Genomic DNA, 23,851 nt, shown 5'->3' on the forward strand with positions numbered 1-23,851 from the left:
ATTATTTAATGAATAAATGTCGTTTAACAGTGGTTTTATCCATACAAGTCAAAGGGGACCAATACTTGGTTACCAACATTCTTCAAAATGTCATCTTTTATGTTCTGCAGTAGAAAGTCATACAGGTGTGGAATGACGCGACAGTAAGTAAATAATGTCGACAATGTCTTTAATTAATAATGCACAATAAAACGAAGAGTATGCATTAAAAAATAAAGAGAAACAATTTTCATCTTACGTTGCCTTTAATGCACCTTAATTGTTATGCAGATTGACTCAATATCCCAGCAATGTGAACCATTAAAACACTGTGAACCAGTTTGACCATTAAATTTCATTAGCAAACTATCCAAACGTTAAACATCGGCAACAAATACATTTTAACTGATTTTTTTGGCTGTCATGGTGTTTCACAGTTTATCAGTTGGAATAAAAAACAGCCTGAAAGTGATTTCAACAACATTGTTACTCTGTATCATTATTATAGCAATGGTATGGACTCCACTATTCTCTTAAACTTAAAACAATTTTTAAAACTTTAAAGTCATTATTCTTGGTGTGAACATGCCTTAAATATATTGAGAGAGAAACTTGGAGCTTCCACCTTTTAGTCTACATTTGTCAATCAGGACTTAACTGAGACAAACAGTTTCTCTGTTGGTGCTTTACCAGGATGTACTTATATGCAAACATCCTTCCACACCGTTCGCACGTGAAAGGCTTTTCACGTGTGTGGATCTTCATGTGCGTTTTAAGGTTAGATGACTGGTTGAACATTTTCCCGCACTGGTTACAACCATAGGGCTTCTCGCCTGTATGAACATTCACATGCTTTTTGAGGTTACTTTGGTCAGAGAAATGCTTGCCACAGTGCAGGCATCTGAATGGTTTCTCTCCCCTATGAATGCTGTGGTGTCTTTTGAGACTGGATGCCTGACTAAATCGTTTACCACAGAGTGTACAGCTGTGAAGCCTCTCCCTCGTATGGAGCTTCTGGTGCCGAAGCAGAGTACTGGGTTGAGAGAAAGCTTTCCCGCAATGTTTACACAAAAACTTGTCTTTCCTTTGCATCCGAGCGCTGTCCGGCAGTTTGAAAGAAAGGGAAAATGGAGATGGAGAAATTACCACTTTCTCAAGTCCAGAAGCTCCATTGTTGGGCATTACATGATGCTCCACCTCATGGTCAGGCAAGTCATTAGAGTCTATCTGAGTTGCATAGGAGCATGTCGGATCTGCACTCCCTCTGTATATCAGAAACTGATTTACAGAAGGTCCCGCGTTACAGTCAGACTCGGTGTATGAGTGATTGTTTGTGGCTATGCCAAATGTACTGGAATCCCATGAGGCATAGGAGGTGACCAAATGCAGGTTAGACTCTGCCTCTCCCTCAGGACGTCTCTCCATTCTGGGTTCACCTATTATGAAATATAACATGCTTAAATAGAAATATTGAATATACCATTTTTGAATTAAGCCTTTAAAAACATAAAACAACATTGTATTTACCGCCAAGCATATGCGTGTCTGTAGCAATCATCTCCTTAGGGTTTTCATTCTTCAGGAGATCGGGTTGAATTCCATTAGTCTGACAGGAGAGCAAGTGATATTTTTTATAAGATTAAGATTGTTTTTATAAGATCTGGTGCAAAACTGATACAAAATGGGCCAGTTAATTTATTTTACCTTTATTAATCAATAGATGGCTTTTAAATGTTGGTAAATCCACAATTGTTCTTTGTATCTGTTATTTATGTGGTAAAACTGAGTAACATATAAAGGCTGGTTTGATTTTTTATATGATTTCAATTCCATGGAAATACATAGCGACCACTTAACTCTTTAATTGTTTAAAGCGTATGCAGCTTTTTAAAGTAAATATTGGTGCGACTTGTCATGATTTGGACAAAAGCCCCATAAGAGTGCAAGCTGTAGCATCCTTGTTAAGATTTTTCAAAGTTCTCCTACCAAAAAATAAGCAAGCATATTACATTTACAGGTGTGTTCACATGTTGCCATATCTCATACTGACCTGTTGATGGCAGTGTTGGACACTATTAGTGTTATCTCTATTGACTGATACAAAAATCCCTGCATTTCCATACTGGGTGTCGTCTTTTTCTACGGAATGGATGAACCAGAAAATATTAAGTAAACAATGCATAGTTTTTATAGTTAGTATTATTTACAATTTTGCTAGTTTTATTTTATTATACAGCATGTTTATACCCTTTCACTCTTATAAAACTACAGTACTGCCTTTATTTATAAATCTTTACTCATCTGATTTTGTTGCCAAGCAATGTGAAAGGCATCAAATAATTACTGACCTGACAACTGGCTTATACAATTACCCTTAAATGGGTGACACAATTCAAAATAATTACAAAAGGATTACTCACGGTTTTCAGTAGGGTTTGCCTCTCTTTCCGAATCTTCACCATTTATGTTGTCAGGTCTTTCCTCTTTGATGATGAGAACATCTGGCTCCTCATCCCCTTCGGACTAATAAAAGACACAATACTGTTATTACGTAAGAGCGCTTTTCCACCGTCGTGCCGAACCGTTCTAAGCTCAGTCTGGAACGGTTACAGTTTCCACATGAGCCTGGTTCGACACGGCACGTTTACAAACTGTTCTCGGCTCGGAATCGTGCTAATAGAATGCGTGCAGACCGCTTTCCCATCGCGCGAATCGTTCTTGTTGCTTAATCGTTCCACTCCATGCCAATACATGCCTGGCAGCAAGTACATACATGGTTTCATTTTTCACCCTGTTGGCCTGTAATGGTTTTGTCAGTGGTTAATGTCAGTTATGATCAGGGTAGCCGATGGCTCATATTAATATAATATTGATATAAACACATACAATACATTTTAATGATATCAAATAAGAAAAACCTATATAAAAGCTTTATAACAGAATATCTAGCCTTTTAAAAATATAATGAATAGACAGAAAAAGCAAACTGTTTATAAAGAAAACTGTAGATAGATTTTTGGATTCAACATTGGGATGAGAACAAGCCTGTTAATAAGCTAAGACTTGCTTAAGTCTAGTAACAGAGAAAGCAGTGTTCAGTATTTTAAGGGCTGATTGTGATGGTAAAATAATGACAAAATAACTAAATCTGCATAATTAAGGGAGAAGTAGAGGCACTATAGGTATACGTAAAACAAATACACAAAAGTTGCTGTTACGACCCATGCTGTATATTTCAAGTGTCCTGAAGACATAAATGGGTTTGTATCACTGATGGTTTGTATGCATGTGTGTATAAACAGCTGTGTGTTTGTTGCCGTAACTACAGACAAGTCAGCAAGACAGATGAAATTAAGGTAACAAACTTCATCAATTAAAGGCTTAAATTTGATTTTCTATACACCAAACCAATTTGAAATACTTGAATACAGCATGAGTCGTGTGGAGTTATTTCAGTAAGTTTATGAAGACATAAAGGGTTTGAACGACATAACAGCAAAACAATAGTGAGTAAACAATGACATTTTCATTTTTTTGGAGAACAATCCCTTTAAGCAATCAACTGCATGAAGTGTAATTAATTACCAATACGCTGTTGACTACCAGTTGTAATCAGACTTAATTCTAGTAAGTTACAACGTATGAAAATTATACAGACCTGATGAAGGTGAAGTATTTCGGGTTGAAGCGAGACCTCCACGGAACGGTTTGACCTCTCATTATTCAGCGAGCCCACTGTAACTCTTACTATCCTCTCTGCGAAAAGTCATACATTTCGTTTTTTATCAATAACTGTTACCCACGTTTCATATATAACGTTACATTACACAGCATTTAGTTTAAAACGGGTGTATTGTCCAACCGATTGACTACTGCGCATTTACCTGATACTTTGTCGGTTGTTTTGGTATAGTCAGTCGACACGTTCCTCAGTTTGTGGGCTCTGCGATAAAATGATTCTCGAATTTCTATCATTTTTAATTTATTTTTAAGGAGGTTATTTTCCTTGCGGCTTTGTGATATTTCAAGCTGTAACTCATTGTAGCTGTCCTCAACAAGTCGGCAGATTTCTGCTACAGCGGCGTTTGCGAGCACTTCCATAACGGACGCTATTTGTGTTTGAAACGTTAAAACATTGGCCATTGCACTGATATGTGATACGGTTCTCCAATAATATAAGGGAGACAATTCGTACAATCAACCCTTTGACATGAGTGTATTTACAAAGGAAAACAATGCGTCGACGACATCCGCTAGTGGTTTTCAAAATAAAAGCCCATCGCCATATGTATTTTTTTAGACACAGTAAATATTACAATTACAGCTTGGACTTTTAACTTTAACCCCATATATATACTGCTACACATAAACAAAATGTAAAATTGCTTAAATTATATACCAAGCATGGTTAGGCTGTAGTCACACAATCAGGTGTGGCTTGAGTGGGACTTGGTATGTAGACTAGCAGTCACAGTATAACCAGTTATAAAATAATCACTTTGTAGACATTTACTGCACATACATTTTTAGAATTAAGAAATACGTGACAAAAAAAACTGGAACGACTCATAGCGACACCTGCACACGAAAAATGACGACCGATAGTTTTGCTATGTGTAGAGAGTTGCACATGCGCTGCGGTAAACTTTTGGATCTGACTGTATCGTTGCATAAGTGAAAAACGATTTTCAGCAACTAACGTTAGACCATTTTCAACAGAGGAGGACCATATGTATTTCAGTGTATTCCAATCAAATGAGTGTGCAAGAGGTGAGAATTATTAATACTTTTTGTTGATCAGAAACACGTGATACTTAACGTATCATATATATTTTATTATTTTAACTGTTGTCTCCACATGTGCCTTTTGGTATTGTATTGTTGGTCTTTATCATATCGTTGCTGTCCTTTTAAACGTTGTAGCCATCTCCATGTTTCATGATTTTTATTTTTTGCCATAAATCAATCATTATTATTAGCCACCCTTTATCTTTGTCACTGCGTTCTGCAAATGTCTAACCAATAAAAACTTAAAAGTGCTTGTCAAGACACTATTTAATCATTTAAAAAGTAGGCCTACAGTATTTTTTTACATATCCTGAAAAACAGCGAATTTGGACACCCGCGGTTTCGGTAGGACAGTGACGATATATGCGTAATTGTATTGTTTGCATTTATTTATTCATGTTTTCAGTAGACTACACATCTCTCTATGACTCCAGAGATGCTTCATATAATTTTTTTTTTTTTTTTTGAGTGAATGAGCTTCTCTCTGATAGGCTACTGGTGCGGATTTGCACCCAAATATAAAGTTCATTACGAATGGCAGTGCACTAGGGTAAAAAATCCGACATGTGTGTCAAAATGTCTTGGGCAAAAAAAACTACAAAACAAGATGGCAGACAGACAGACATTTTACAAGTTCGTGCAGGTAAATAGTTAACATTTTCATCATCTCTGTATCTCATTGCCAGTGCCAACAGTTTCTTTGCCATACTTACATTGAGAGTGTAAGATGATTTCCGGCTGTTCTGAAGTGCCATTTTATGATTTATTGTTTTTTGTGTGACGTGTGTGTGTGTAATCATGTGAGTTTTTTTGTGCAAGGTTTTTATTAGTGATACTGCCTGTTGTATGGGGCATTTATCTGTATAATAGCAGTAGAAAACAATTCATTAATATTCCCATTATTTTTTCTAGTGCACAGCACACCTTAATGGAATGTTATGACCTGGATTGTGCGATTTCACTCACAATCTCCCCTTATCTTTACTTCAGTCACCAATGACTGATAATGTGCTTTTTATTTGCGAATTGCTTCAATATAACATAAACAACAGTAAACGTCATATTCAAATAACATTAAGAAACAAAATTATGCAAACACAGTCTTTTATATTGTTACATCTAGTATTTTTATTGAAGTTATATATAGTTTAAACATAAGGTAAATAAAACTTTAAACAACAAAAGTTGTTCTTTAAAAATGTATTTCACATTAATATTTAATTTAAAAGAATATACATCTATACGTTGTTAAATTGGCAGAGTATAAATAAATAAAAATAAATATTTGTAAATAAATAATTTTTTTATTGCTGAGTGGTATCCATTCTTGATTCTCCTCAATATTTCTGAAATTTTTAGAAGAGACTGTGTCGTGTTGTATACTGCACATTGTATGACTGTCTCCTGTGCCAGCGTCGCCTTATTCGAGCACAGCAGCCGCAGAGCAAACACTAAAGTGAGAAAGTGTGTGAGAGTCAATGTCTCGAATTTGCAAAACATTTGCGCTGCAAACAATCATAAATCGTAAATTGTTGATTAAATTACAAGCAGAACACATCCCTGCTATACTCAATTCATGCAGTAACTAATGCACATTTTATCGTCAGCCATCATGATACTTACACATAGGAGAATCCAGCAAGGTACAAGCATAATGGCTATAGCACAGGGTACAATTATAGCCACGACCCACGCTGCACTAGTGCTGTTGTTTGGTCCTGAAGTGTTCACTACTGTGGGGTAAAATGTGGTTGCAGGTGCAGGTGTGGTAATGACTCCATTAGCTTTGAGAAGTTCTTGAATGAACAGGCTGGGTGCATTGATGTCACCTTCTCTGAAAACGTACTGCACATCAGCTTGAATCACGGTTGAATTACCCCTGTTTGAAGATTGAAATATATAATTCAATTCAATTCAATTTGATTTATATAGCGCTTTTCACAATGTGCATTGTTCCAAAGCAGCTTTACAGGAGCAAATAAGAAAAACACAGAAACGTAAAACACAGCACAGTGCATGGTGTTTATAGACCAAGCAAGATCATTATAATAAATAATATCTAATAAATAAATGAATAAATAAATAAATAACATAAGATATAAGATAAGATAAGATACATATCTAAACACGGCTTCATGCCCTTATCATTACAAGCTACATGTTCTAAAACTTACCCACTAAAAAAGGAAAGCAGATTCCTTAAGATCCTAAGACACTTGCTTAATAAAAAGTAAACAGTAGTCAGGACTTACGTAAAATTGGCTGGGAACTTGAATTGAGCTGCTGAGGGGTCATTTAGGATCTTGCTTAGCTAAAATATAAATACAGTACAGTCATTTGTATATCAATATGTTGAGGCTATTGCGATTTAGAAAGATTTCATGGCAAACGGTAAATGTTCAGTCTGTCATACTTACCAATCCATTTATTTTGTCTTGTATAATTGTGTGGGTGTCGTTCCTGAATTTAAAATTTTCAGACATAGATACATTGCCGATTTCAAATCCAAAGGTTATGGAATATTGATTCTCAGCAATTCCTTTAAACATAAACATAACAATATTTAGTGATGTGTTGTCTCACATGGTTGTTAAACAATGTCAAACAAAATGTCATTTAAGGTATCAGTTTATTAAAAGATTTAAACGTTTTGTTTTGAATATTCTCTTTAAGGTTACTAAAGGTCTACACAGATCTCTACACTGATCTGTCTGCATGTTTTAATTAATTTGCGTTCAAAGGTTTGTAGTACAACAAACAGGCAAAAATTTTACAAAAACAGTTGAGTCTAAAAGGGAATGAAAACTTACTCTTATAGGTGATGTTCATAAAACTGACAGGATCTTTCAGCGGTTGTGATTGGACAGCTCGGCTTGTTCTCAGTTTTGCATCTAGAAGACTGTTTGCTATCTGTAGAACACTGCTCTCATTTGGAGCAGGGCCCACTGTGATAAACACCAGTTTAATGTAAATGATCGCAGTTCCAAGCCTGCAAAGATGGTAAATAACAGAAATTTTAGACACAAAAAATGAAAGCAACTGCCTTTAGCCGACTGAATTTGAATATTTGGTCTTACACAATAGGTGGTACTGTTGTGCTTGCCGTCAGAGTGTTGATTGTTGTTAAACCTGGAACAAGATAAAATGATGAACGGAGGAGAATCATGCTTTCAGTTAAAGTGTTTGTGTTTCTTAAGCAAGCTTTAATGTGACAAGATTTGAATGATACACAAGTTTAGTCTCTTTCAGGATATTCAAGATTTAGGAATACTATAGACATACCCATAGGTAACTGAAGCAGATTTAGGAAACTGACTGGTTGTATGGCATCGCCATCTTGGAAGGTGTAATCTGTATTGCCATGAATTTGGTCTGATGTGCTCCTGTAAAAACAACAGACAAGATATTTGTAAATGCATCACTGTACATGTGTGAAACAGTTGTTATTCAAACTTTTTGGGGTGGTTTCCTGGACAGGGCTTGAGACTAGTCCCAGATTATTTAAATGTTAGAGGTGTTTTGATTGAAAGCTATAAAATATATCAGTGTGATTGTTGTCTCGAGATAGACACCAGTAATGTTTTGTTGCAAGGTATGCTTTTATAAAACTACTCAAATATCCTATTTTAACTAAGGCTTAGTCCTGGTTTAAAATAATCCCTATCCGGGAAACAACTGTCCGGGTTTAATCTTTCAATGGACTTTTCTGTGGGTCGTTTCAATATCCCAAAATGTCTTTTACATGCAGGAAAACAAAGAATTCATATAATTTAGAGACAGAAGTCAAATTTCTTACGTCAAATCAGAGGTCTTGGGTTGAAGAACGGCACTGGTAGGCTCATTCAGAAGAGTGTTCAGCTGTTAGTGAGAATCAATCATTCATCAATGCCAGGGAAGATTTTCATTGGATATAATTCTTTGATTGGATGAATAGAGAATGCTTACCGCATTATTAGCAATATTCTGTACTTGACTGAACGTGTTGTTTCTGAGTTCTGGGATCACTGGAATGCTGATGTTACTCAGAGCAAAAGTAATGACGAGCACATATGAGGTGTCCGAGATTTCTGTTTGGAAAGATATATTTATTTTAGATTGTGCTACAGCCTGACATTCAGCACTAGTCCACACCTTTGTATCATGATGTAGAAATAGCTTTTTAATTGAAAATTCTGACACTCACTTTCATAGGTGACATTCACCACTTTCACTGTATCGTTGAGTTGTGATTCTCTGGAGTTCCTGAGAGTGGTGAAGGCACTGAGCACCAGATCTTCACTGGGGACTGGAGATGAGTTGAACACCAGTCTGCTTGTCACCACTGCTGAACCAGATCTGCCAAAGATATTACTTGCATTAAATACAGACTAGGGCTTGGGAGGAGAATACTCACTATATATGAATGATCTTGACTTCTGATAATAATACTCAATGCCTTACACTTGATTTAGAGATGTCACAGGGATCATGCTTGTTGTCAGAGGAGACACTGTAGTGGTTGACCCTGCAGTTGAAGTTAGATGGGAACAATACCATTACATTTATCTAGATGACACAAGTTCCATTTCAAGATATTCTGGCTTCCGGTGATCAAAAATGACATACCAATAGGTAACCGAAGTAGACTTAGGAAGCTGACTGGTTGAATGGCATCTCCATCTTGGATGGTGTAATTTATCATGCCATTTATTTGGTCTGATGTGCTCCTGTAAGAACAAAAGACAAGATGATGCTTCACTTTACATGAAACAGTTTTCTGGAAATTGTAGGAAAATGCACTTTCTGAGTTGCGTGGCTTCAAGATAATAAAATGTTTTGTTGCTTGCAAGAGAACATAATGAATAATTGTAATTCAGTGACAGAAGTCAAATGTCATCTTACGTGAAGTCAGAGGTCTTGGGTTGAAGAACGGCACTGGTAGGCTCATTCAGAAGAGTGTTCAGCTGTTAGTGAGAATCAATCATTCATCAATGCCAGGGAAGATTTTCATTGGATATAATTCTTTGATTGGATGAATCAAGAATGCTTACCGCATTATTAGCAATATTCTGTACTTGACTGAACGTGTTGTTTCTGAGTTCTGGGATCACTGGAATGCTGATGTTACTCAGAGCAAAAGTAATGACGAGCACATATGAGGTGTCCGAGATTTCTGTTTGGAAAGATATATTTATTTTAGATTGTGCTACAGCCTGACATTCAGCACTAGTCCACACCTTTGTATCATGATGTAGAAATAGCTTTTTAATTGAAAATTCTGACACTCACTTTCATAGGTGACATTCACCACTTTCACTGTATCGTTGAGTTGTGATTCTCTGGAGTTCCTGAGAGTGGTGAAGGCACTGAGCACCAGATCTTCACTGGGGACTGGAGATGAGTTGAACACCAGTCTGCTTGTCACCACTGCTGAACCAGATCTGCCAAAGATATTACTTGCATTAAATACAGACCAGGGCTTGGGAGGAGAATACTCACTATATATGAATGATCTTGACTTCTGATAATAATGATCAATGCCTTACACTTGATTTAGAGATGTCACAGGGAACATGTTTGTTGTCAGAGGAGACACTGTAGTGGTGGATCCTGTAGTTAAAATCAGATGGAAACAATGCCGTTGAAATTATTTAGATGACACATGTTTCATTTTTTAAGATATTCAGGCATCAGGTGATCAAAAATGACATACCAATAGGTAACCGAAGTAGACTTAGGAAGCTGACTGGTTGAATGGCATCTCCATCTTGGATGGTGTAATTTATCATGCCATTTATTTGGTCTGATGTGCTCCTGTAAGATCAAAAGACAAGATGATGCTTCACTTTACATAAAACAGTTTTATGGAAATTTTTTGCAAATGTGTTTTTTTTTTCAATTAGGTGGTTTCAATATCCTAAAATGTTTTGTTGCATGCAAAAGAACATAACGAACAAATGTAATTCAGAGACAGAAGTCAATTTTCATCTTACGTGAATTCTGAGTCCTTGGGTTTAAGTACCAAACTGGTAGGCTCATTTAGAAGAGTGTTCAGCTGTTAGTGAGAAGCAAATAATTCATCAATGCCAAGAAAGATTTTCATTGGACATAACTCTTTGATTGGATTAATTACAAATGCTTACAGCTTTGTTGACAACATCCTGAACTTGCTTGAAAGTGTCATTTCTGAGCTCAGGGTTCTCTGGCATGCTGATGTTACTCATAGTAAATGTAAAGGTGACTGCATAGGAGGTTTCCGAGATTTCTGTTTGCATAAAATTTTTTTATTTTGCTTTATTCCTTAAGATGTTTAATACTTTGAAATTTTAAAATCTTTGAAGTAGAATGAATAAACTTACTCTCATAGAGGACATTCACCAACTTTACTGATTCATCAAGTTGTGACTGTCTGGATGTGTTGAGAGTGTTTACAGCACTGATGACCAAACTTTCACTGGGGACTGATGATGAGCTTATAAATAACAGTTCGGTTTTTACTATAGCTGCACCAGTCACATTTGTTGATGGTGAATTTGTTTTAAGTATGGTAGAAGTTTCTGGTTGAAAAGTCAAAGATGTTTGAAATGATGAGACGCCTGCATTTGTCATAGTATTCGAAGGTGTAGCACTGCTTGTTGGAGTTTCAGTTTGTAATGGTACCGATGTCTGTCCTGGAATTATGGGAAGTGGAAATGTATTTGTTGTTGAAGTTTCTGTGCTGCCAACTGGAGCTGTGTTTGTATTCAGTATAGTTGTCTTAACTAGAGCCGTGTTCGTAGTGGTTATGGGATAAAAAGTGGTTTGAGGTAGCTCTGATGAAGCTGGAGCTGTAGTCATTCTTGTTTTATCCGTTCTGGTTGTGCCAGCTGTGCTAGGTGCGGCGATAGAGGTATGAGTTTGAGTTATACTGGTTGAAGGAAGAGTTGGAGTAGTTAGAGATGTAATTTTTGACACTGGTTCAGTTGTTTTGGTGTAAGTACGCGTGGTTGAAGCTGGAGCTGTGGTAGTATAAGCTACAGTTGATGGCCTTGCTGTGCTCGGAACATTGGTGGTTGTTGTGCTTGGAGTTGTAGCTGAGATCTGTAATGAAATTGAAGTCTTCGGTACATTCATCGTTGTTAAGGATGCAGTTACAGTTTTTGGAGGCTCAGTTGTTTTCGTTGGAGTTATAGTGGTTGTCCTTGAAGTAACTGTTGCACTTGCTGAAGATGTAGGCCTAATTGTCACAGCTAATGTTATGTTTGCTGGAGACACACTTGTGGTTATTGGAGGTATAGATGTTTTGGTAGAAAGTACTGCTTGGCTCAGAGCTGGAGCTGTGTTAGTGAAAGCTGTAGTTGTGCTTGATAAAGGTGCAGTTGAGATTTGAAATGCAGTTGTTTGATATGTGGGAGTGTTTGAGCCTGGAACATTTGTTGAGGTTGTGGAATATTCATTTGCTGTAGTTGTTGATGATGGGGTTGCTAGAGAGAGGTTGGAGGTTGGAGATGGTGATGTCACAGTGGAGGCTGTGGTTTTGTCTGTTAGAATTGCATGTGTTGTTTGAGGTACAGTTGAGGTCTTGGCTAATATTGTGTTTGATAAAGGTGTTGTTGCTTGGTTTGCAGTTGTTTCTTGAGCTGCAGTTGTGGCTAGAGCTTTAGGTGTTACAATTGTAGTTGCAACCATTTCAACTGGGATTGTTGGTACAGATAGTGTTGTACGTGTTGTACGTAGTGTTATAGATGTCATTGGACCTGATGTTATAGTATTTTGAGACCCAGTTGTAGATGTTGGAGGTGTAGAAGGAGTGACTGGTGATGAAAAATATGGTGTTGTAGATTTAGCTGCAGTTGTTGTTGGCACTGTACTTGTTGTACTTGGTGTTTCAGATAATGCTGAAGCAGACCTAGTTAACACGGCACTGGTTGTTGCAATTGATGGTTGTTGAACTATGGTTGCTGTACTTGAAGCTTTAGTTGTGCCTGTTGCACCAGCAGTTGTAGTTACTGAAGTTGTAGCAAGGGTTGATGGAAAAGTTGTGCTTTCTGTGGTTACAAGGGTTGTGGATGGAATTGAAGTAATAGTTGTGTGTGCCACAAGTGCACTTGTAGTTTCTGGAGTTTTTGAGGAAATTGTTATGCTTTCTGTTGTCACAGCTGCTGTTATGGGTGGAGTTGTACTTAATGCTGCAGTTGTGGTTATTGCAAATGAAGTTGTTGTTTCTGGAGTGGAAGGAGTTGTTGAGGAAAATGTTGTGCTTTCTGTAGTCACAGCTGTTGTTGTACTTGGTGCTGTATGTGTGGGTGATGCAGGTGAAGTTGTTGTTTCCAAAGTGGTTGGAGTTGTTGAGGAAAATGTTGTGCTTTCTGTGGTCACACCTGTTGTTGTTGGAGTTGTATTTGATGCTATATGTGTGGTTGTTGCAGATAAACTTGTTGTTTCTAAAGTGGTTGGAGTTGTTGAGGAAAATGTTGTGCTTTCTGTGGTCACACCTGTTGTTGTTGGAGTTGTATTTGATGCTATATGTGTGGTTGTTGCAGATAAACTTGTTGTTTCTGAAGTGGTTGGAGTTGTTGAGGAAAATGTTGTGCTTTCTCTAGTCACTCCTGTTGTTGTGGGAGAAGTTGTGCTTGTTACTGCAGGGGAAGTTGTTGTTTCTGAAGTGGTTGGAGATGTTGAGGAAGATGTTGTGCTTCCTGTGGTCACACCTGTTGTTGTAAGTGAAGTTTTACTTGATGCTACTGTTGTGGGTGTTTCAGATAAAGTTGTTGTTTCTGACGTGGTTGGAGTTGTTGAGGTAAATGTTGTGCTTTCTGTAGTCACACCTGTTGTTGTGGGAGAAGTTGTACTTATTGCTGCAGGGGAAGTTGTTGTTTCTGAAGTGGTTGAAGTTGTTGAGAAAAATTGTGTGCTTTCTGTGGTCACACCTGTGGTTGAGGGAGAAGTTGTACTTGTAGCTGCAGATGAAGTTGTTGTTTCAGTAGTGGTTGGAGTTGTTAAGGAAAATGTTGTGCTTTCTGTAGTCACACCTGTTGTTGTGGGTGAAGTTGCACTTGTTACTGAAAATGTTGTGCTTTCTGTAGTCACACCTGTTGTTGTCTGTGATGTTGTACTTGTAGCTGCAGATGAAGTTGTTTTTTCAGAAGTGGTTGGAGTTGTTGAGGAAAATGTTGTGCTTTCTGTAGTCACACCTGTTGTTGTGGGTGGAGTTGTACTTGATGCTGCAGTTGTGGATTTTGCAGCTGAGGTTGATGATTCTGGAGTGGTTAGAGATGTTGAAAAAATTGTTGTGCTGTCTGTCATCACACCTGTTGTTGTGGGTGATGTTGTACTTGTTGCTGCAGGTGACGTTGTTGCGGTTGAAGTTGTTGTTTCTGGAGTGGTAAGAGATGTTGAGGAAATTGTTTTGCTTTCTGTTGTCCCAGCTGTTGTTGTAGGTGGAGTTGTACTTGATGCAGCAGTTGTGGTTGATGCAGTTGAGGTTGTTGTTTCTGGAGTCGTTAGAGATGTTGAGGAAATAGTTGTGGTTCCTGTAGTCACACCTGTTGTTATGGGTGAAATTGTACTTGTTACTGAAAATGTTGTGCTTTCTGTGGTCACATCTGTTTTTGTCTGTGAAGTTGTACTTGTTGCTGCAGGTGTAGTTGTTGTTTCAGAAGTGGTTGGAGTTGTTGAGGAAAATGTTGTGCTTTCTGTAGTCACAGCTGTTGTTGTGGGTTGAGTTGTACTTGATGCTGCAGTTGTGGTTGATGCAGCTGAGGTTGTTATTTCTGGAGTGGTTAGAGATGTTGAGGAAATTGTTGCGGTTTCTGTATTCACACTTGTTGTTGTGAGTGAGGTTGTACTTCTTACTGCAGGGAAAGTTGTTGTTTCTGCAGTGATTGGAGTTGTTGAGGAAAATGTTGTTCTTTCTGTAGTCACACCTGTTGTTGTGGGTGGAGTTGTACTTGTTGCTGCAGTTGTTGCTGAAGTGGTTGAGACAATTGTTGTGCTTTCTGTAGTCACACCTGTTGTTATAGGTGAAGTTGTTTCAGAAGTGGTTGGAGTTGTTGAGGAAAATGGTGTACTTTCTGTAATCACAGTTGTTGTTGTGGGTGGAGTTGTATTTGATCCTGCAGTTGTGGTTGTTGTTTCTAGAGTGGTTGGAGTTGTTGAGATAATTGTTGTGCTTTCTGTAGTAACAGCTGTTGTTGTGGGTGGAGTTGTACTTGATGGTGCAGCTGAGGTTGTTGTTTCTGGAGTGGTTGGAGTTGTTGAGGAAAATGTTGTTCTTTCTGTAGTCACACCTGTTGTTATATATGAAGTTGTTGTTTCAGAAGTGGTTGGAGTTGTTGAGGAAATTGTTGTGCTATCTGTAGTCAGAGCTGTTTTTGTGGGTGGAGTTGTACTTGATACTGCAGCCGTGGTTGTTGTTTCTGGGGTGGTTGAAGTTGTTGAGAAAATTGTTGTGCTCTCTGTAGTTGCAGCTGTTGTTGTGGGTGGAGTTGTACTTGATGAAGTTGTGGTTATTGTTTCTGGAGTGGTAAGAGTTGTTGAGGAAATTGTTGTGCTTTCTGTAGTTACAGATGTTGTTGTGGGTGGCGGTGTACTTGATGCTGCAGTTGTGGTTGTTGTTTCTGGAGTGGTAAGAGTTGTTGAGGAAATTGCTGCGCTTTCTGTAGTCACATCTGTTGTTGTAGGTGGAGTTGTACTTGATGCTGCAGTTGTGGTTGTTGTTTCTGGAGTGGTTAGAGTTGTTGAGGAAATCGTTGTGCTTTCTGTAGTCAGAGCTGTTGTTGTGGGTGGAGTTGTACTTGATACTGCAGTTGTGGTTGTTGTTTCTGGAGTGGTAAGAGATGTTAAGGAAATTGTTGTGCTTTCTGTAGTCACAATTGTTGTTGTGGGTGGAGTTGTACTCGATGCCGCAGTTGTGGTTGGTGCAGCTGAGGTTGTTGTTTCTGGAGAGGTTGGAGTTGTCGGGGAAATTGTTGTGCTTTCTGTAGTCATAGCTATTGTTGTTGTGGGTAGAGTCGTACTTGATGTTGCAGTTGTTGTTGTTGTTTCTGGACTGGTTAGAGTTGTTGAAACAATTGTTGTGCTTTCTGTAGTCACAGCTGTTGTTGTGGGTGGAGTTGTACTTGATGCTGCAGTTGTGGTTGTTGTTTCTGGAGTGGTTGAGAAGTTGTGCTTGTTACTGCAGGGGAAGTTGTTGTTGTTTCTGGAGTGGTTAGCGTTGTTGAGGAAATCGTTGTGCTTTCTGTAGTCACAGCTGTTGTTGTGGGTGGAGTTGTACTTGATACTGCAGTTGTGGTTGTTGTTTCTGGAGTGGTTGGAGTTGTTGAGGAAATTGTTGTGCTTTCTGTTGTCACAGCTGTTGTTGTGGGTAGAGTCGTACTTGACGCCTCAATTGGGGTTGTTGTTTCTGGAGTGGTTGCAGTTGTTGAGATTATTGTTGTGCTTTCTGTAGTCAGAGCTGTTGTTGTAGGTGGCGTTGTACTTGATGCTGTTGTTGTGGTTTGTGCTGCTGAGGGTGTTGTTTCTGGACTGGTTAGAGTGGTTGAGGAAATCGTTGTGATTTCTGTAGTCAGAGCTGTTGTTGTAGGTGGCGTTGTACTTGATGCTGTTGTTGTGGTTTGTGCTGCTGAGGTTGTTGTTTCTGGACTGGTTAGAGTGGTTGAGGAAATTGTTGTGCTTTCTGTAGTCACAGCTGTTGTTGTGGGTGGAGTTGCACTTGATGCAGCAGTTGTGGTTGTTGTTTCTGGAGTGGTTAGAGTTGTTGAGGAAGTCGTTGTGCTTTCTGTAGTCAGAGTTGTTGTTGTAGGTGACGTTGTACTTGATGCCGCAGTTGTGGTTGGTGCAGCTGAGGTTGTTGTTTCTGGAATGGTTAGAGTTGTTGAGGAAATCGTTGTGCTTTCTGTAGTCACAGCTGTTGTTGTGGGTGGAGTTGTACTTGATGCTGCAGTTGTGGTTGTTGTTTCTGGAGTTGTTGGAGTTGTTGAAATAATCGTTGTGCTTTCTGGAGTCACAGCTGTTGTTGTAGGTGGTGTTGTACTTGAAGCCACAGTTGTGGTTGTTGTTTCTGGAGTGGTTAGAGTGGTTGAGGAAATCGTTGTGCTTTCTGGAGTCACAGCTGTTGTTGTGGGTGGAGTTGTACTTGATGCTGCAGGTGTGGTTGTTGTTTCTGGAGTGGTTAGAGATGTTGAGGAAATCGTTGTGCTTTCTGCAGTTACAGTTGTGGATGGAACTGTACTCTGTGTCGCAGTTGTGGTTGTTGTTTCTGGAGTGGTTGGAGTTGTTGACATCAGTGTTGTGCTTTCTTTAGTCACAGCTGTTGTTGTAGGTGGCGTTGTAGTTGATGCTGCAGTTGTGGTTGGTACAGCTGAGGTTGTTGTTTCTGGAATGGTTAAGGAAATTGTTGTGCTTTCTGTAGTCTCAGTTGTTGTTGTGGGTGGAACTGTACTTGATAACCCAGTTGTAGTTGTTGTTTCTGGAGTGGTTGGAGTTGTTGAGATAATTGTTGTGCTTTCTGTAGTTACAGTTGTTGTTGTGGGTGGAACTGTACTTGGTTCTGCAGTTGTAGTTGTTGTTTCTTGAGTGGTTGGGGTTGTTGAGGAAATCATTGTGCTTTCTGTAGTCACAGCTGTTGTTGTGGGTGGAGTTGTACTTGATGCTGTAGTTGTGGTTGTTGTTTCTGGAGTGGTTTGAGCTGCAGCTGGACTTTCAGATGACACTGTTGTGGTTGTGGGTTGTAGTGTTGTGCTTGAACTTAATTGTAAGCCATGATTAAAAGACACAAATAAAATAAATTAGACAAATATTTTGAACAGAGAGAATTATTGTTTTTATTTGTTATGTTCTGTTTTCAAGCAGAATTTTCTAACTGTCCCCATTCAGAAATTTGAGAATTCTGTACATACAGACCTGTTGAAAAGTTTAGGGTCACTTTATGGGCCTTTGCACAACAGGAACATTTTTGTAGTAAACATCATACATCAAAACTGTTATTTTTTATTTTTCATAAAGTGGTCAGCATTAATTTGGCCTAGAATGTCCAAAAATGTACCCTTGCCATTTCGTCAAAGTACAACCCAGTGGTGCTTTATGAAGTCATCAATATTTTATAAAATATTTGTAACAAAATAAATATATTTGAACAATGTATATGTTAATCCACATTACTAATTTCAAACATAAAAACCCAACCTAATTTATACAAATAATTTCAGTCAAGTGACCTTAAACTTTTGAATAGTAGGGTATGTGGACAAATACCTACTTAAGACAAACTACTTAAGCCATACAGTATTTCAACATACATATTATATATTTCTGCTTTTAGTTTTGACAAAAGAATTTGTGACAGGATGTTCTTCAGAAATATTAATGTGATATATAATAACTATATGAAATTAAAAATATTGTTACTATAGGTTTGATGGACATAATGAAAATACAAAGAATAATTTGTAAATGTACTTACTTTGATGCAGTTGCCGATAGAACTGTGCACCACAAGCACACTGTCAAAGGAAACAACCTGCTTAATAATTGTTTATTATAGTTGAACAATGTGTTACTGAAAAAATCCCTCTTTGAACCTCATAAAAATATTCTTACTTCATATACTTACATAAGGAGAGTATAATTCTTCTAGTGCCATCATGATTAGAAAGAAAAAAACTAGTAAAAGAAAATACATTCAGTTATTTTCATTTTTCTAACAAACAAAATCTTGCAATATGCTTGCATTCTTTCTGATCAAGACAAAGATTATGAATTTAAAACGGGTATAAAAACAAAATGATAGACTAACAATTTTCTGATTTTCAGCAACACCATAGGCTATATAAATTGTAACGATTCTATCATAGCAAATACTTAATTCAAATAAGTCATTAGTAATAGCAGGATTTTCGCACTTAATGCAAGTGTGAAAACTACAGCAGGGTCGCATACTTCTTATAAAAATGATTTTAATATAACTGCAGGTAGCTGGCTAAGAAATTCGCCTGTCATGTCTTGTAAATCCAGTCCAATCGCTAGCACAGATTGCACAGTATTGTTTTAAAAGCATAAAAAAACACTTTTGCCAAATTTGCCATAATAATAATAATAATGATAAGATTGTTTATACTGTTAATACTGTTTATTATGTGTCATTTGGTCTTGGAGAAAGGAGAATGATCCGTTGAGACAAAAGACTTAAATAGTAAATAGATAAATATGAAAAAACATACAGATCTCTACATATGTTTGATTATCTTATCTTAAAAGTTGCTTCTAAATTTGTTAATCGGGAAACCCTTGGCCTTGTCCATATTTTATGTTTGCTTGTTTTGAAAATAGCTTTGATGCTGATTGTTTATTAGCCTACTGCAGCTAATATAATTAACTTCTTGCTTGTAAAATACCTTGTTTGAACTGTAGCCTATTATTTAAGTATCACTATTGCTAAAACGTGGCATAAATTATTGCTCGTTCATTCGATGTATGAAGAAGAAAGAATAAATTGTTGAATAAAGTTGCCTATCAGTGTAGAAAATGCTTAAGATAAAAAGCAGGATGCTGCACATTTTAAAAGCGACTGTGAAATGGTTAATTATTTATTGTAAAACTTGCTATTCCTCTTTGATATTTCTAAATTCGTTATTAATTCAGTAACTTACCTTCTCATGCTTTTTAAATTCATAACCATGTACAGCAAACGATATTATATTCCTTGCAATACGATGTACGTTGTGTTTAGCTCAGACGTTAACAGACTAACAGGTGCTACATTTGGCTAGTCATATATTAAAGGTATGTTGACGTTTGTAAGGTGTGGTGACATGTGTAATTTAGTGACGAATCTCTGCAGCGCGCAATACTGCATCAGATTGACGGTGATGTTTCTTTTTAACAATAAAGGGTGTTAATGCAGTGCTGATTAGTGCTTGCATGAATGTTAGGAATTCGTCTCGGTAATGACAGATCATATTTCCCAGTATAAATAAATATTACTCAGTACAGAGAGACAGAGAGAGAGGTCTGCATATGATATTTAAATATTTATATATTTAGTTGAAGAGAGAAATTTACTTTTAATAAAAAATAAAGAATTTAAATTTAAAACATTTAACACATACACATGTGACAAACACAATTAATAAATGTATTACTAATAAAAAAATAATAACAACTTTAATAACAACTAACACCTGGACTATGGCAACCTGAACTGAAATAAACAGGATTATTTTAAAATCACCTCAATATTAATAATTTCTTGCTTTATTATGTCCTTTATTGGCATCCCTGATCCACCTAATTCCAGTCTGCATAGGCTGAATTAAATTAATCGTTTTTTATTCTACTTCAGGTCTCTGTAGTCCCTGTGTTAGTAATTGTACTTAATATGTGTTTCAGAAAACCCTTTTGAAGACATGATTAATAATAAATATTAAGGCCTTCTCCTGACTTTAAACCTTTTTAAAACTGTATTTTAAACCTTGTCGTGGAAATCACCTGTTGAAGTCTTCCAAGAAAAGAAGTCTAAAGCACATTGTGGAGTCTACATGTATTTCAGAATTGTTAATTTATTGTTAAACACCTGTTCAATCATATTTCATAGGTCACATGATTTGATTTAAGGTGGGCCCAAGAAAGGGAACGTTTTACAAAAAACATACAAAGTCAAATCTCTTTTTTCAAAAAGTTTTTGATTACAACTATCTCTCTCTCGCTTTCTCTCTCTCTCTCGCTCTCTCTCTCTCTCTCTCTCTCTCTCTCTCTCTCTCTCTCTCTCTCTCTTTCCTTACTTGTAAGATGGATTGTTGTGGGGTGTGAGCACATTCAGAACATGTAGTACTCAAGCACAAACACAGTACCAGAAACAATCAGGTACTTCATGAACTCAAAGTCTTTCTCTTTCGCAATATTGTTGAACATGCTTTCCTCTAGGGTGTGGAACGTTGCATACAAATATGCACAAACACACGCACAGACTCTTATCACATTTCTCTTTCTCTCTAATTGACAGACGCACAGACACACCTTCTTTATTATTATGTCTAACAATGCACATCTGTCTCGGCTGACATCTTTTATTTGGACAATTTTCCCATGGACCCAAAAATTGGATTGGACCTCAAAAAAGTAACGGAGAGCACTTTTTCGTGCTTAATATGGTCAATATTAACCTATTTGTTCATTTTATAAGCCAAATACACTTGTTGCTATTTTAGTCTATAAAATAAATAGTCTTAATTAGTAACATAAAAGTAGTGTCATAGGGCTGTTACAGGTGTAATTTACCTAGCAGCTATTTAAAATGGTTCAGACCATTAGATCTGAATCTTTTAAACCATAGACCCAATATAATGTTAAGATGAATGACAAAATAATAAATATATACAGAGACACAGTCATTCCAAATCTGTTTACCTGACTATTTAAAAAAATACCTGATCTTCAGGCTTTTGTGTTTGAAGTCTACAGCCACACCCTTTTCTTTTAGTTTGTTTTGAAGGACTGAGCCATCAAACCTGATGTGTCACGCTGGGTTATTTTTACTCTTTCCTTTTCCCTCTATCAACTTCTTTCCTCTTTATATAAAATTGTAACTTATCTGTAGTGAATCACACTTTCACACAATCAAATTTCTAAGGGGGGCTTAACCCTGTATTATTATTATTATTATTGAGGAATATTTCTTACCTTGACTGTTTTAATAATAAAATAAAATGTTTAAAATAAAATCTCATGTTTTTGTCAGATATACTGTAGGCCTATATTTGTGAAATGGTGTTATTAGTTATTTTATTTTTATTGGGACAGAGAGGGTTTATTCAGATAGGGCTGTCACTGTATTTGACTTCATGGTAATTGTGGCCAAAAGATTTCATGTGAATGATATTATCATAAGGTCCATATCATGTTTTTAAAAAATACACAATGCTGTCAGTCATAATAATCTTTTTGGACAATGAATCGCACTCAAAATATGAACGCTGGGAGGCAGAGAGAGAGAGATTCTTAAGGCAAAGTTCTTCATTTTCATTGTTGCAGTCTTCAAAGTGGCACTTTAGTGATCGCTTAAGAATCAGTCTTAGTTCTATACTTTTTACAAAACAATTTGTGATGCTTAAGTCGAAAGTTAAGACTATAAGAGGATTTCTGAGAAGCCTTATACATACGCTTTAAAAAAAATGCAGGGTTATTTTCAACCCATGGTTGGTTCAAAATCTGACTAACCCAATAGTTGAGTTTTAAATTAAACTGCTGCGTTGTTTCAGTTTAAGATGCTGGTTGGGTCAACTATGAACATGTTCGATGTTAATTTAACCCAACAGTTTTTTTTATTTTACGAGGTGGCTGATTACGAATTTGTATGATGTGAATCGTACACAAAAACATACACTGTTTTCAACCCAGTGTTGGGTCAAAAGACAAACCCAACTGTTGAGTTAAATTAACCCAGAAAATGTTTATATTTGAACCAATAATGGGTTAAAACAACCCAGCCTAGGAACATAATAATCCATGTTGGGTTTGTCCATTTTTGACCCAACTCTGGGTTGAAATAACCCAGCATTTTTTAGTGTACGATTATTAGAAAAACTCAATACTGAAGCCCCACCCCTAAAACAAATGTCACTGTCACGAAAGTAAGTTGTACTAAAGGTACAAATAAGATCGTAAGAATTCATACGATTTTGCCACCTCATAAAATGGTTATGAATTCATGTGAGATTGTTTTTTTACAACTTGTGCCTTAACTGTGTCAAATAATGTAAAAACAAGTAATGTAAGTTATTTCATCCCTGTAGCTAAGTGCTTAAACTGATGGTGTTACTGCCATTACAAAACAACTCATTTTCCCCTAGGTAATGAAGCAAAAAGTAAAGGTTTTAGAAAGGATTATTTGCAATGAACGTAGCTATTTGCAACACCAAATAATTGTACACTTACTCCCAAAATTAAGACATGAAAAGGAGGGAAACTCAGTTAAATCTAGCTATGCCTGTGGGCAATGTAGACAGTTCTTAACAACTAGGAAACCTGATCTTTTTGTTAGGTCATTGAGTGTGTTTGTTGTGTCATGCAGGTAACTGGTGTCAGCCCCATTCCAGACCAGGGGGGGAATGTATAAAAGAGTCCAAACGAGTTTCTCATAATTACAACATTCTTGCCTTTTTGACAGATCTGAGCAATTTGTAGATATGAGCATAGCAGTGCAGAATGAGTGACTAGTATAATAAAGGCTACGCTGTTTTAAAACGGTTCCAAACATGCCTGAAGCCTTTTATTTTTATCTTAATTATAGACCTTTACTTTATCTGAGTGGCTTCTATATAGTTGTTAATTGGCTGAGAACAAAGAGGGTGTTAACCACAATTATATACTTCTTAAAAGTGATATGAATAAGATAATCCGTATACGAAGCATTTCCTCAATCAAAAAAGCAATTCCAGGTGGGGCTGCTGTAATCAGTCTTAACATACTTTAATACAAAAGGTAAGTTTTAGCCTTCATTAAGAATTTTAAATCGAAGAATCTTTACCCGGAGAAATTCAAAGCGACATTGCAATGTAGTGACGCCACAAAACTTCATACAAAATCACTTTGGTATTTAGCAGCATTCCATGCCAAGATGACCACAAGCTCACCCAAAACCAGGTTACATAAAAACAACACAAAACAAGAGACACATGGGGGGGTTATACACATAGTAACTCAATGGCTACAATAGACACACCTCGGCGAGAGAAACCAATGAAACAGACATTGAAGATAAAACGAGTTTCAATATAAAAGATGATCTCAAACAAAGAAACCTTAACAAACAAGGACAGACACGAAAAAAACTTGTTGCAGACAACTTGAGGCCTCTTAAAAAAAACCTGTTTGATTGTTTGATATATTTATCTTTTATTTATGAGTTGTCTGTGACGTGCTCATCAACGTCTTTCATTAAACAGAACAAAAATCTGGGTCGAAGTTGTTGAGCAAGTTAACGTTGGTCAGTGAATCAAAAACAAAGACCTTACACAAATGTTACACAACCTAACTTCTATAGATAGAAATACAGATGTAAATGTGTTTGTCTTTTATTAGGATAGTTTCAGTACATAGCTGAAGGTGTCTAAAGGAAGCAAATTCCATG

General features: G+C 37.0%; 2 protein-coding genes across 2 annotated transcripts in view; both read right to left on the reverse strand.

The window, feature by feature from the left end:
• Positions 1-4,226, reverse strand: si:dkey-56e3.3 (zinc finger protein 397). Its single transcript, XM_057331730.1, has 6 exons — positions 3,864-4,226; positions 3,638-3,735; positions 2,400-2,502; positions 2,030-2,118; positions 1,507-1,585; positions 1-1,415 (listed from the first exon to the last, which is right to left on the reverse strand). Exons 1-6 carry the CDS (start codon positions 4,120-4,122, stop codon positions 622-624), a joined length of 1,422 nt encoding a protein of 473 aa, XP_057187713.1. The 5' UTR covers positions 4,123-4,226; the 3' UTR covers positions 1-621.
• A 1,639-nt stretch (positions 4,227-5,865) lies between these two features.
• LOC130553038 (uncharacterized) overlaps positions 5,866-23,851 on the reverse strand; it is a 111,488-nt gene continuing 93,502 nt past the window's right edge. The window contains exons 10-26 of the mRNA XM_057331776.1: positions 10,460-10,560; positions 10,293-10,356; positions 10,036-10,187; positions 9,798-9,919; positions 9,649-9,710; positions 9,373-9,473; positions 9,208-9,271; positions 8,951-9,102; positions 8,713-8,834; positions 8,564-8,625; positions 8,050-8,150; positions 7,845-7,896; positions 7,578-7,756; positions 7,185-7,306; positions 7,020-7,078; positions 6,391-6,646; positions 5,866-6,218 (exon numbers count right to left, since the gene is read on the reverse strand). Of these exons, the coding sequence (XP_057187759.1) occupies positions 6,123-6,218; positions 6,391-6,646; positions 7,020-7,078; positions 7,185-7,306; positions 7,578-7,756; positions 7,845-7,896; positions 8,050-8,150; positions 8,564-8,625; positions 8,713-8,834; positions 8,951-9,102; positions 9,208-9,271; positions 9,373-9,473; positions 9,649-9,710; positions 9,798-9,919; positions 10,036-10,187; positions 10,293-10,356; positions 10,460-10,560 (1,867 nt within the window). The 3' untranslated portion in view covers positions 5,866-6,122. The remainder of the gene's footprint in view (positions 6,219-6,390; positions 6,647-7,019; positions 7,079-7,184; positions 7,307-7,577; positions 7,757-7,844; positions 7,897-8,049; positions 8,151-8,563; positions 8,626-8,712; positions 8,835-8,950; positions 9,103-9,207; positions 9,272-9,372; positions 9,474-9,648; positions 9,711-9,797; positions 9,920-10,035; positions 10,188-10,292; positions 10,357-10,459; positions 10,561-23,851) is intronic.

The sequence above is a fragment of the Triplophysa rosa genome, linkage group LG4, assembly GCF_024868665.1.
Source record: "Triplophysa rosa linkage group LG4, Trosa_1v2, whole genome shotgun sequence".
Taxonomy (NCBI): Eukaryota; Metazoa; Chordata; class Actinopteri; order Cypriniformes; family Nemacheilidae; genus Triplophysa; species Triplophysa rosa.

Bases quoted from the DNA above. Each gene is read 5' to 3' on its own strand.
- si:dkey-56e3.3 (XM_057331730.1), bottom strand. From the start codon at position 4,122: ATGGCCAATGTTTTAACGTTTCAAACACAAATAGCGTCCGTTATGGAA. The intron at 3,736-3,863 runs GTAAATGCGCAG...GACTTTTCGCAG, and splicing joins AACAACCGACAAAGTATCAG to AGAGGATAGTAAGAGTTACA. The intron at 2,503-3,637 runs GTCTGTATAATT...GTCTTTTATTAG, and splicing joins AAATACTTCACCTTCATCAG to TCCGAAGGGGATGAGGAGCC.